The sequence below is a fragment of the Meriones unguiculatus genome, chromosome 9 (assembly GCF_030254825.1).
Source record: "Meriones unguiculatus strain TT.TT164.6M chromosome 9, Bangor_MerUng_6.1, whole genome shotgun sequence".
NCBI classification, from domain to species: domain Eukaryota; kingdom Metazoa; phylum Chordata; class Mammalia; order Rodentia; family Muridae; genus Meriones; species Meriones unguiculatus.
Window position 1 is genome coordinate 99,570,775 of NC_083357.1, and position 13,284 is coordinate 99,584,058.

Here is a 13,284-nt window from a genome sequence, read left to right on the forward strand (position 1 = left end):
TCGTTCAGAAAGTAATATTATTTGATCAGATAATTCAAATATAAATACTTTTCACAATCGAAGATATTTGTAAAACTTTATCTGAATTCCTGCTGCAATTGTCTACAAAAGAAAATATAGCCATTAATAAAAACCTTTAGAATTGATGGTTTAAAACATACCAGGAATATATATTTGTTCACTTTCAGGAAGAAAAGTATAAATACCACAGTTAATAATTTACGCTACTGATTTTAATAATCTACTCTTTACAGCTCAGTTTAATGAAAAAATGTGATGCCCTTCACTTATATGATATGTATGAAAACACTATTCAAATGCTGAAAATATTAACTGTTGCTAACGACTTTCCAGCAATATTTTGGAGAGACTGGGAACATAGTTTGGTAGGCTAACAAGCACGTTTAGTATGCATAAGCCAAAGAAAAAGGAAACGCTTGCCAAGAATTACAACAACTGGTTTTATTCGGCTTTTGTTTGCTTATCTGTATCCTATAAAAAAACAAGAGCTATAGGTAGCTACACATTTGTAACATACAACAAGCATACCACTTCATGGCTACTACTTTTGAGCCTACCAAGACTAGGCAATTCAACAATAGGGCTCTCCCCACCCAGTGTGTGGGTTGGCAGTGGGTTAGGAGGGGATAAGCTCCTTCCAGGTACATTTTTCAGGTGTCAGCCAATGGTTTTGTTTGTTTGTTTATTACGGGGGTGTGTTTCTCAATGTCTTGAAACTCCTCAACCACAGCAGGCTTTTGGCCAGTAAGTCACAGGCATGCGCATGAGCTCACACACGCGCGCGCATTCACAAGTGTGTGTGTGTATATGTATACATGTGTGTTTATAACCAAATGTCTTAAAATTTGAATGTATTTGCCTCTGTTATACTTGAACTTTTCATGGTGATAAGTTGCCAAGGCTCTGTCTTAACAAGGAAAGAAAATATGTCGGATGTCACACTGAATGCATATGCATGTTACCTACCACACCGTATATGAGATGCCATCTTTTTGCTTCCATGTTTGGGTCATGACACAAATTTTTAATGTTAGTGGCGAGCAAATATTTTAAAGGTGCTGTTAAATACTGACTTTTGTTTAGTATCAGAATCAGAGGCTTTTGTATAAAGTTTATTTTTGTTTTTAACTGGTATAAACAATGAGTTTTAATTATGTTTTTACTGAGTCAGGTAAAAGATAACATTGGTATTGCATTTTGCTCATGCTACATGTCTAAGAAGTTATAAAACAGCTGAAACAGTTTTTTAAAGTGATTTTGAAAAAAATTAGTGCTCTATGAAGAAAAGATTATATATCTAAATTTACTCTAAGCTTCCAAAATCCAAATTACCCCATAACTCATTTTCGGAAGGGAAGAGGACTTAAGACCACCTACATAAATTTACATTTGGTTGAAAAATTTCAGAAACACAAAAAAGGTTTAAATGAAATATTTGTACCAATAGACTGTATTACTAAAGACCTAATTATAGTCCATATAATATAAATATCCTTATCAACTAATGTCATTTAAGAAGTTCATAAACAATGTTCTATTTATTAGCATATACCTATTTATGTTAGTCATTACTTTACAATCTAAATTTACAAATTTTAATTTGTTTATTAATTAAGTTTGAGCTATAAATGTTATCTTTAAAATGAGAATTCAAGACAGGCCCTGTGTCGCACGGCTGCACTCACAGAGGCAGAGGCAGGCGGATCTCTGTGAGTTCAAGGCCAGTCTGGTCTACAAAGACAGTCCAGGATAGCCAAGGCTACATGGAGAAACTCTGTCTCAAAAAACCAAACAACCAAAAAAAAAAAAAAAGGTAAAATGAAATTCAGTGAAGTGCAGAATAACAGAATATACGAGTTTTTTAATTAATAGAATCAAGTAAAACAATGTATCATTCATTCATTCAATTCCTCTTTATTAGAGACCTTCCTTATATGTACCTCACAACAATTTCCAATTTCCATAGACAATTTAAATAATCTTTTTTGAAACCACTGTAACAATTGACCTACAGCTTAGAAATTAGGGAACCTTTTAAATGTAAAGAAGAAAAATCATCTAAGCAACTCTTCAGTGTCCTCCAATATACAAAGACAAGGAGGGAACAGCAAGTGGACCATGAAAAACTGCCATCCTCAAACTCTTATCAGGTACAGCTGTCAGCATGCAGACATTTCTAATTCACACAGAATTACCTTCATGCTGGGAACATGAACCACGTCCCCGTACTGGTCTTTTGTTTGAACAGTTATTGTGGTGGGCCAGCCACATCGAATATCGTCCTTATTCAGGATCAATGATGTTTTCTGAGGATCCGCATAGGAATCTGGCTGAAGCCACCTAAAAGAACGAAAAGGAAAGGACATGGAATTGAGCCAAATAAACTAAATTTGTATTCAACAAAATGCTAAGACAATAACTTAATTTCTGATTCAGTGATAGTTACAAGTGTTTTCCTGGGAAGCAATTAATACAAACCCACTATATATATATATATATATATATATATATATACAAAAATAATTGAAGTTTCTTATGTTTATGTACACTAAGAAATAATTTTAAAGCTATATCAAAATTTTTATCATGTTTAAGATATCAAAAATTGACATTAATCTGTAGCTAATTTGAACTCTTACTGAGGGAGACTAGCTTTCTACTATCAGCTGGAAAAACAGAGTTTCCTTATAATAGCAAGGACAGAACACTGTTGAGCTGCTTGGGAGCAGCTGGGTACACTGTCCACCCTTTACACAACTTCTCACTGGTCTCTTTAATATTTCCCCTTACTTGTAAAACTTTTCTATTCGCTGTTGTTGGAGATACCCACTCCTGAACCCATTTCACAATTTACATCCAACTTGTCTTGTGAGGTGAGTAAGTAACTCTATTGTACATTATATACAAGTGTCTACAAACACAAAAATGAGGCTGACTTAAAAGAATTGCTAATATTTCCTGGCCAAGATTTTGACTTCAAATGGCAAACTGTAATCTCTGAAATTTAAAAATTAAAACCAGAAAGGTCAGATTTTTATTCTTTATTACTAACTTAACATAAGTTAGCATATTTTTCTTTTTATTCTAATATAGGCACCAATGGAAAAAATAATAAATAAATAGGTGTCATACATTTTAAAATATTATCACCTTTTACTTCTTCAAGTCCAAAATATATAATCTGGATTATTAAAGGGAGCATTTTAACACCAAAATGGCCATTTTCGCCTTTCATTTCTCTTCAGAGATGAAGCTTTAAATGAAATTAACTGTAATATTAGAAGTACCTTGCAAGCCTCCCACCACTTGATCCTGGAACACAAGCAATGAAATCATCCAGAAAGGACTGCTCATTGCTTTGGATTTGAAGTGGCAAGTTTCCTTCAAGTGCCTCTAAGATTGTTGGTGAATGAGAAAGAGCCAAACCCTTTCCAAGAATACCAGAGTGAGTTTTACACACCTGTTGGGAAAAAAAAGAGAATATTTTACTTTATTCTTACTTTTTTAATATTTATTTATAAAAAGGCTTCACTATATAGTCCAGGCTGGCCTTGAATATAGGAATCTCTTGTCTTGGCCTCCTGAAAGCAGGCATTTCAGATGTGTGCCACTCTACATGACAAATATATTAAAACAGAACCACTTCCATGAATTTTTCAACATGCACACACTTTAGGTATGTCTTACTGAGGAAAATTATTTCCTCCTATGCCCTGGTCTTACTGTTGTTAGTTCACGAAGTACTATTTACAGCGAGAAAATACAGGAGAACACTACCAGTTGCCTATCTTCTTCAAAAATCCCTATCTCCTATGCTGTTTCATGCACAGTTAGCAGGACCAGAGCGCCTGAGGCAATGATGGAATTGCCCTCAGTTTTAGTTCCCGTTATTGACAATAATGGGTAAGCTGTACTTACTGTCTTGGAGAGATGACCTTGATCCCAAGGTCTTGAGCAAAATATTAGTAGGAGCTGATTTGACAGTACATATACCTCATGAATCTATATCTAATTATAGTTAAGGAAAACAGGAAGATAAAAATGAAACTTTAGTTTTCACCCATCTGATAACTAAAATCTTTTGTTTTTGGAAATCTGCTGGAAGTGCTGAAACTCTAGAAAAATTTTAATAGCAAGCTTTAGAAATTAATGCAAAAATGTTACACTTTCCAGAGCTATTTACTTATTTACGGGTAACATCTGCATTCCACAAACTATGCTACTTCAAAATTGTTATCTTTGGAGTCAAACAAGAATCTCTGATTTATGGAGTTATGTGACAACATGAAAAGTTTAGAAATAATGATTGATAAATTAATACAAATCAATGTTTGTTTTATTTTTTGATCAATTAATCTCAGGAAATAAGTATAAAATATTAACTCTTAGAATTGCTAACAGGTTCTTAGAATGTAAGTTCTGTAAGATATGCAAGACAGAACAGAACAAAACAAAACAAGCGTAACTTGCAGGTGTAATTGTAAAGCTAGGGAAATACTAGGGAGTATAGCCTACAAAGTGTACAGATAATCTATGCAGACAAGTACTCTCCTAACTACACACCTAGCGCAGGCTACAGCCCCACTCTAAATCAGTGCTGCCCTAATGTGGACGCAGTATTCTCTGCTACATGGTGAAACAGGAAAAAAATAGACATAGTAAAATGAATCTTGTACTCTAAAAATACAATCTTTATATTTTGGGATATTAAATGATAATTCTGAGATACTGATGATCTCATTTTTTTAAAAGAGTATTTTCCCTTAATATAAATAATAATATTTGTGGAAAAGGTGTTTGGGCAACCTTACAAATTCATGAAAATTTAGTCTAGATACTACAGCTTCAAATTCTTGATTGTTAGTCTGCCTTTGACCTTCATGCTGTTTTGCTACACAGCATTAAGCTATCAGTGATGGTCTCGGTATATAGTCTACAGGGATGCTAAGTTATTGCATCAAATCTCTAGCCTAGTATAAGCAGGCATTATAATTTGAAAACGTTGCTTACTAGACTCCTCCAATTCCATCAGTGACTGCTAGTTATATAAATTTAGAGTACTTAAGCTAAAAGAATATAATGGTCTCAACAATATAAAGTTACAAATTAATATAGATTGAAATAAGAGGTTCAAAACCAGAACTTCCACGAAAATGTAGATGTATTTCCATTACACTGTCAAATGTTCTACTTAATGAATACAAGCAAAAATACTAGCTAATAATAAGAGCAACAAACTGATGGCTTCCAACTGTTAGAGCCAAATGGTTTTGTGATGTTATAAAATTAAAGTTTCATAAAAGGAACTTATGTCCTTTGCCAAATGCGTTTTTTGTTGATGCTTTTCCATATACAAATGAAATGTCCATAGCTCTGAACAGCATTCCTGTACCCTCCCTCTTCCTTCTCTTCAATGACAACACCCTGTATGTGGCAATATGTTCACATGGGCCCCCTCATCCAGAGGACCATTATAAGTTATGTGTCTCTAGAAGTGCCAATACACAGAATGAAATACTTAACCACTGAGTTTTATATGCAAGAAAATAAGAATCATCTTGTGAAAATATCATTTTTAAATTCATGAACAAAATTTAAAATGTTTCGGGCAATACCTGTAATGCAGCCTCTTCAAGAATTTCAAGATCTTCCTCCAATTCGTTACCTGTTATGCAAATTAAAAAGTTATACTAAAATATACTAATAACCTTTCCAATCCTTTGTATTCATCATGCTTTTATAATCTTGTTATTGACGGAAAAAATTTATAATTCTGCATAGATCTAGTAGTTTAGATTTAAAATGTGGTGAGCTTTTTTTTTTTTTTTGAGCTATAACTGTATAACTGTTAAGCTGGTGATCAAATATCATTCAACCAAACAATGTGAGTATTAGGCATGTTCAACCTGCAGTCCACATGCTGCAAGCGGCCTAATACAACTATGAATGTTGCCAACACAAAATCAAAGACACAGTATTACGAAATTTACGTGTATACGTGTGTCAGTAACATGGCTCTCGAGTGTGAATTTTATATAAGACAAATTCATGTTTCAATACAATATAAAAAGGTTCTATAGGCCTGAGAAAGTATGTATGTGAATGTATTTATGTGTGAAGTTTTTATATATACTTTATTTTTTACAAAAATTAAACAGATCACTTTGATTAACAAGATCATTTTGATTAATATGATGTCACCAAGAATGTGAACTTTTCCTATAACTTTTTTTTTTTCATTTAATATAATCCGAAGAACTTTCTTCCTCAGGCCACATAGTTATACTTTCTCTATCAACTGCAGTGACCCCATTAGCTATCTAACTTGATTCCAAATGATCGATTTGGTTGCAGCTAAGTTTGGCAGCCAAAGGCACTGCTATCTTCATCCTTTATTCAATATATTTCTTTTGTTTGTGTAAGTATAAAAAAAACCCCAGCTACATCAAAACATAAAATTTTAACAGCTACTAAACTTAGGTTCCTCCAATGATGGTGCTAATAATTCTCTTCACAGAAAAACATCAAGATATTAAAAGAACAGAACATATGGGTCTCTCTCTCACAAATGGGCTAATATTAAGCAGGATCAAGGAAACTGAGAAGATTGAAAAGAAGCAAGAAAGGGACATAAGAATGACAAAGAAAAAGGTAAGAAAAATAATGGTAGTAAAAAAGATGGAATAAAAAAAGATGGAATGAGAAAATTTGCATGGACTTTCAGAATGAAAAAATAAATGTGTATATCTCTATGTACGTGTATTTGTTTATATATATGTATATATGATATATTGAAGATATACATATATCCTCCATATATAAATTCTCCACATATGTGTGTGTGAATTTGAATAAAGAACTTAGGAAACACTTCTGTGTCCATTCAAACAACTATCGAACAGCTATGTCAAACTATATCAGCTATTGCACAAAGGAACATGTGACTACAGAATTTATGTTGAAAGGTTATCTTTGAATGTTCTGTAATAAATATAAGCTTGCTTTTAAATTTTCTTCTAATACATTAACAACACCTATGAAATAACTAGACTCACCGATAGGAAGTGCTAGATCCTTCTTCATCAAAGCTGCTGCACAAACCCCACCAAGATTGGCTAATTCTTTTTCCAGCTGAATAACACCCTGCAGTGTTACAAAAAATTCACTACTTAAAAAATGTTTGCATGTGGGTTATAAAAACACTGTAATTCAAAGTCAAGCTCTGTAGTTGAAACTAGAGATAGAGATGCACTAGCTGACAGCTACGAGAGAAAAAGACTTAACATCATACCTATGTTGCTAGAAGTTTAGTTTATAACTTCATTTTCCAAATCATTTTTAGTTCATTATGTAGGAAAACTATGACCTTGGGTTTACTTTAGTTTTTGACTTCAAACATTTAAGAAAACCCAGAATAAGGTAAATCACACTTTGTGAAGCCAGGTTCTGTTATTTACTAAAGTAACACTATTTTAGCATGGGGCATGCAATTATGCTCAAAATATACTTCAATAAAATGGGGCCACACTGCATAAATTCAATTATCCCCATGTATAAATAGTACCCAAAGGTTACCACACATAACTGAACTATAACACACTTTTAATTATAAACCTTTGGTTTGCAAGATATTTTAAATCAGTAGAAATATTTAAGAGCCAGTTATTCTTAATAGAGTAGGAAGATAATTTGTTCTTACCTCATCAGGTCCAGGGCTAAATTCATATCCAATTGCAAAACACTTGAACCCATAGAAGGAGGCTTTGTCATCTTTCACATAATCTGAAGCAGTTTCCAGTGAAAAAAGGGCTTCATACCCTTAAAAAGTAAAAAGTGTATGTGTGATCAAGCATCAGTCTCTGTTATTAAGGTCAAAATCTAAAAGAACTTGATAAAATTTCATTTATTATTATAAATAATTCTTCAAACAAGTTATTAAAATGGACAAAGGACTTTTTGAGGGAGAGTTCTTTATTTACTTAAGCAAATCATGTTAAAAGCAAAACTATCAACAAAAGTATCACCTCTACTGAATGGCTGCTAATTTCCATTATAATTAAATCCATTTCTTTAATCTTACCTTTAAGTTAATAAAGGCATTTCGCCCCCAATGATCTATCAATTACTGAGTACCGAGGTTACTCTTCTCTGTTTTGAGTTAAGTAATCTTCTACCAAGGTAGGAGTCCTTTTTCTGATCTCTTAACAAATCACCCAATCCAACAAAAGTAGGTTGAGTTAAAGGAAAAACTGTAAACTTATCAAGGCTAGATTATATGAAAGACGACAGAGCTTCCTCCTATGGTTTGAAGTATTTGAAAAACTATTTATTGTTAACTGGTTAAATTTAGAATACTTCAGAGACTGAAGAGTTTAAAAACTAAACTTTTTTTTTTAAAGAAAGACATACATACAAGAAATGAGCATGCACGGTGCACATACACATTTTCAAAGGAAGGGCTTGAATTCTACTCCTAAAAAATATAGCATTTACTGAAAAAATAGGAAATCAAGCCCACTTTTATACTTTTTTGGTAGTTTGGTCCCAAACTATACAGAAGACTCAGAATTAACACTATTAGTTCTTCCCCCACAAAATCTTCTGAACAATCTCTCTTCACAAATTTAGACCACACTATGTCCTTTGCCCAGCACACTCAATTGTAACCAAAACCTGTATTTTAATAATTTTATTTGAAGCTAAACACTTTCCACAATGCATCTTTAATATGCATACATTTTACCCCATAAAATGGAGAAGAGAAAAATCACCTGGCAACACTAAAACCATAGTAGGCCATCCAGAGGATCCTGAGTATTTCTTTAATTCTATCCAGGAATTAAGGTTCTCATGAACAGATGTCAGTTTTGGTCCATATCCTGAGTTCTGAATAGTTCTGACAGGAATAAGCAAACGGAGGACGTCTTCTGACTGTGCAGTAGCACACTGAGGGTCGAACTCAACTGTCATCCACCTGACACATTCCGGGAATGTCACCTGGCAGGAGACAAGAGGACATGGATACACATGTACCCACCTTTATCAGTTTATGTGTATGTGTGCTTCTATTAAATGAAAGAGAAGAATGAGAACACTACAGAAGATGGAGAAATGAAGGAGAAGAAAAGTGAGAGAAATGAGACTATTTTATAATTTAGTTTTGAGTATATAATTATTTATTAATTAGAAAATAAAATCCAATTTAAACCAATTCATAAAACAAATGATTCAAATATAAATACACATATAATTTAGTATAAAATCACACAGAAATAGGATATCCGACTTACTTAAAATATAATAATTCTAAATTACCTTAAAATATGCATACAAATGTGTTTTGTATAACAAGAAGCAGAACCTCTTTTTCTTACTAGTGACTTATTCCAGAGCTGAAGCAGGAAACATAACTCTAAATCTTTGCTCATTCCAGGGAACAAGATGCAAGGAAAATTAGAGGTGGGAATCTAAAGGGGAAGAGACTCTCCCCAAAAGGAGACATGGAGCAAGTTTCTTTAACAATCAAAAGTTGGGGAAACCAAAAGACAAAGATGGTGGGAGATGAGTATGTTTAATGGATTTAACATTAAAGGGGACTGAAGAAACAAACAATCCCAAAAATATTCATCTTATATGAATTTAAATTCAAACAAACTTATGACATAGGTATATTTGATACTATTAAGGAATTACTCATTTTAAGGGTTATAACATTGTTGTTACTTTAAATAGTTCTTTTCTGTTTGTTTGTTTTTGAAGCCAAAACCATACAATGGGGAAAAAAAATCCCAGCATCTTCAATGGTGCTGGTCTAACTGGATGTCTACATGTAGACATGGTCAAAGAGCCAGCCACTGCGTTCATGTCAGAGACAGTCCATGTTTCTCTTACTAGGGTTCACACTTGGGACACTGAACTGCCATGGGCTACATCTGTGCAGGGGTTCTAGGTTATCTCCATGCATGGTCCTTCGTCGGAGTATCAGTCTCAGAAAAGACCCCTTTGCCCAGATTTTTTGGTTCTGTTGCTCTCCTTGTGGAGCTCCTGTCCCCTCCAGGTCTTTCCATCTTCCCATTCTTTCGTAAGATTCCCTGCACTCTGCCCAAAGTAGGGCTATGAATCAATATTTTGAGCAACCTACTTTAAATTTTCAGATCTGTCAATATTCTAAGTAAACCACTATAAATTTTCAGATTTCAGATCTGATGGTAAAGTAATGCCAGTTTTAAAAGTATGATTTGTAGTCTAGGGAGATAGATTGGTCTGTAAAGAGTTTGAAGACTAGAGTTTAGTCTTCAGTACCTGTACAAAAATAAATAAAAGATGGGCATGGTAGAACAAGTTTTACTCTTAGGGTTGGGGAAATGAAGGCCAGAAGGTCCCCAGAGCTTCACAGCAGCCAGGCTAGTTTGTTTGCCAAGTTCTAGGTCAATGAGAGACTGTTTCAAAAAAAAAAAAATGTGGACAGTGCTTAAGGAATAACATATGGTTTCTCCTGACCATGAACAAACATGTCCATAAGAATACATATAAAAACACTACTTACAATTTTAAGATTTATATTAATAATAATTATACAGCACAGAGTTTAGCATTTTATAACTGCAATACTGTTAGAAAAAAATTTTTCAAATAACTCTCAAAAAACTAACAAAGTATAAAATCTGTATCAGCCATCATCAGAAAAGCTTCCTCCTGCAGCAGACAGGAACAAATACAGACCCATAGCCAGTCAATATGCAGAGAGAAAGAGAGACAGACAGACAGACAAAGACAGAGGGGGAGAGAGACCTTGGACGATACAGATCTAAATGGCATGTTTCCCATCCATCAGAGCTAAGGGAAGAACATGGAACAGGAGGCCACAAGAACCGGTAGGGATGGAGGACACCAGGAGAACACAGCTCTGAATCAACTGAGCAAAGCTCATATGAACCCTCAGAAACCAAAGCAGCAAGCACAGAGCTGACACGGGTCTAAACCAGGTCCCCTGCATATGTATTATGGCTTTCAGTTTAGTATTTTTATAAAGTATGTATAAATGGGTAGGTCTCTGTGAACTGGAAATTTCTGATTTCTTTGGAAACTCAGTTGTGTCACGTGAATATGATTTTTGTTTTGGTCCCAAGTGTGGGATGTGGGATGTTTTTTCCCTCACAGAAAACAGCCCCCATGGGAAACAACCCCTATCAGTAGGAAACTACCTTGTTTAAGGGGCATGGTTTTTATGAGCTAGAAAACATCCTCATGTGGACTCTGAGAAGGGATAAAAAGAAGCCCACAAACAATGAGACAGCACTTTTTGCATCTCTGTATTTCACAATGGTTAGCATTGCTCTGCTGGGTTTTGCAGGGATGCTCCAGAGAACTTTTCTTGCTGCTTTGGAGTTTTGCTGCTTTCACGGACTCATGCCATTTAGGCAGAGTCAAGCCATTTCTGCTGAGTGGTATTACCTCTGTTGCTGTTGCTTATTGTTTGCTATTGCTCCAGTTTGCTGTTTTGCTGACTGAATAGACTGCTGGTATCCTGATGACTGATTGGTATATCCTCATAGAACCCAGTGACCCTAATCAGCAGGAAGTAGCTAAAACAGCTCTATAGCCCCTTTCCCTACTAAGCTCCTAAGGTTAGGGCATGGAAAGGGAGGTAGAGACCCTTAAGAATCTTAAATCTAAGCCTACATCTCTGATTCTTGTGCCTCCTCTTATGGTTCTTTTCCTTCTGTTGGATTGCCTGGTCAAATTTCTGATGTGATGGTTTTTCTTTTATGTAATTATATTTTATTGTGTCATTTTTGGTTGCTATCTTTTAGAAGCCTACTTTTTCTAATAAGGAGAAAGGAAGTAGATCTTGAGGTGAGGGAAAGTGGATAAAAACTGGGACGAGTAGGAGAGGAAAATGTAATCAGGACATCCTGTATTAAGGAAGAATCTATGTCTTCAGGTCTTAACCCAAAGGTACATAATTATCTCTGTGGATTCTTTAAATTTAAATACTATAGTAGAAGTGACATTTCTGAACATAAATAAAATACTCTTTTAGATATCATTAGAAAATCTCAGATCTGCAAATTTCATGATTTCCTTGTTTTTAACTGCTGAGTAGTATTCCACTGTGTAAATGTACCACAATTCCTGAATCCATTCCTCCACTGAGGGACATCTGGGTTGTTTCCAGATTCTGGCTATTATGAATAAAGCTGCTGTGAACATGGCTGACCAAATGTCCTTGTTGTACAGTTGAACATCTTTCAGATATCTGCCCAGGAGTGGTGTAGCTGGATCTTGAGATAGCACTATTCCTAATTTTCTGAGAAAGCGCCGGGAGGAGATGAGGGATGGGGTTACAGCTAGGATACAAACTTAATAAATTGTAAATAATACTAGTAATAATGAAAAAAATTAAAAGAAAGAAATTCTCAGATCAGGTTTGAATGTGAATCTTGGTAGGAATGGTGCCTACCTTATAGTGCATCACACAAGCAGGCTTGTACGGGTGCTCGCTCTCAATGACAGCATAGTGGTTAGAGGTGGTACAGGCAGAGAGACCTTGCTCAGGCTGGTTTCCTGTCGTGCTATCAGTTGACTGATTGGGATTGAATGCAGGGGGTGCATACTTCTGATTCAAAATGGCAACGGAGGGAAGCAACTGTTGAACAAGGCCAAAAACTTCTACAGCAACCTAGTAGATATAAAAAAATACATGAATAAATGTGAAATTCATTTTACTTAGGAACTATCTTAGTTGTTCGTAATCTTACAAATAACAATTTTCATATAGAATTTCCTAACAAAAATAAGTTTTTAGTGGGTAAAATTTTTATCATAGATATTATATGAAAATAAACTATATTTTAAAACCGTTGCTTTTCTATAATCTAAAAAAAATAGCTTTTCTCAATATTTAGTCATGCCAAAGGCTCAACAGTTTATGACTTTCTTGTCTTACTACTGTAAAATACTGTTTTTCTATCGATATTTTTATTTAAGCTGAAGAATTGGCATCAAGTTCAGATTTTAAAAAAATCAGGTAATTTAATATTCCTTCATGCCATATTTATAAAATAAATTTTCTATTCCCAAATTCTTATAGTATGAAGCCAATATGTACACTAAGTCACTAAGTAATGCTGGGAACAAAGAAACTAACAATTTCTACTACTTAAGGTGCTTTATCTGTAACTTACAATCCTAGTCTTCAATGATTAATATATCTCTAAGGGGAAGCTATAAAACCTATGGAATGGTATGAATGGTAAGAGA

The 13,284-nt window shown here is 34.3% G+C and overlaps 1 protein-coding gene across 12 annotated transcripts in view; it reads right to left on the bottom strand.

Annotated features, from left to right (window-relative positions):
* Mycbp2 (MYC binding protein 2) overlaps positions 1-13,284 on the bottom strand; it is a 246,601-nt gene that overhangs the window by 91,807 nt on the left and 141,510 nt on the right. For all 12 annotated transcript variants that reach the window (XM_060391563.1, XM_060391566.1, XM_060391565.1 and 9 more), the window contains 7 exons: positions 12,485-12,703; positions 8,793-9,018; positions 7,721-7,839; positions 7,077-7,164; positions 5,637-5,686; positions 3,309-3,481; positions 2,217-2,361 (listed from right to left, as the gene is read on the bottom strand). In XM_060391563.1, the coding sequence (XP_060247546.1) occupies positions 2,217-2,361; positions 3,309-3,481; positions 5,637-5,686; positions 7,077-7,164; positions 7,721-7,839; positions 8,793-9,018; positions 12,485-12,703 (1,020 nt within the window). The remainder of the gene's footprint in view (positions 1-2,216; positions 2,362-3,308; positions 3,482-5,636; positions 5,687-7,076; positions 7,165-7,720; positions 7,840-8,792; positions 9,019-12,484; positions 12,704-13,284) is intronic.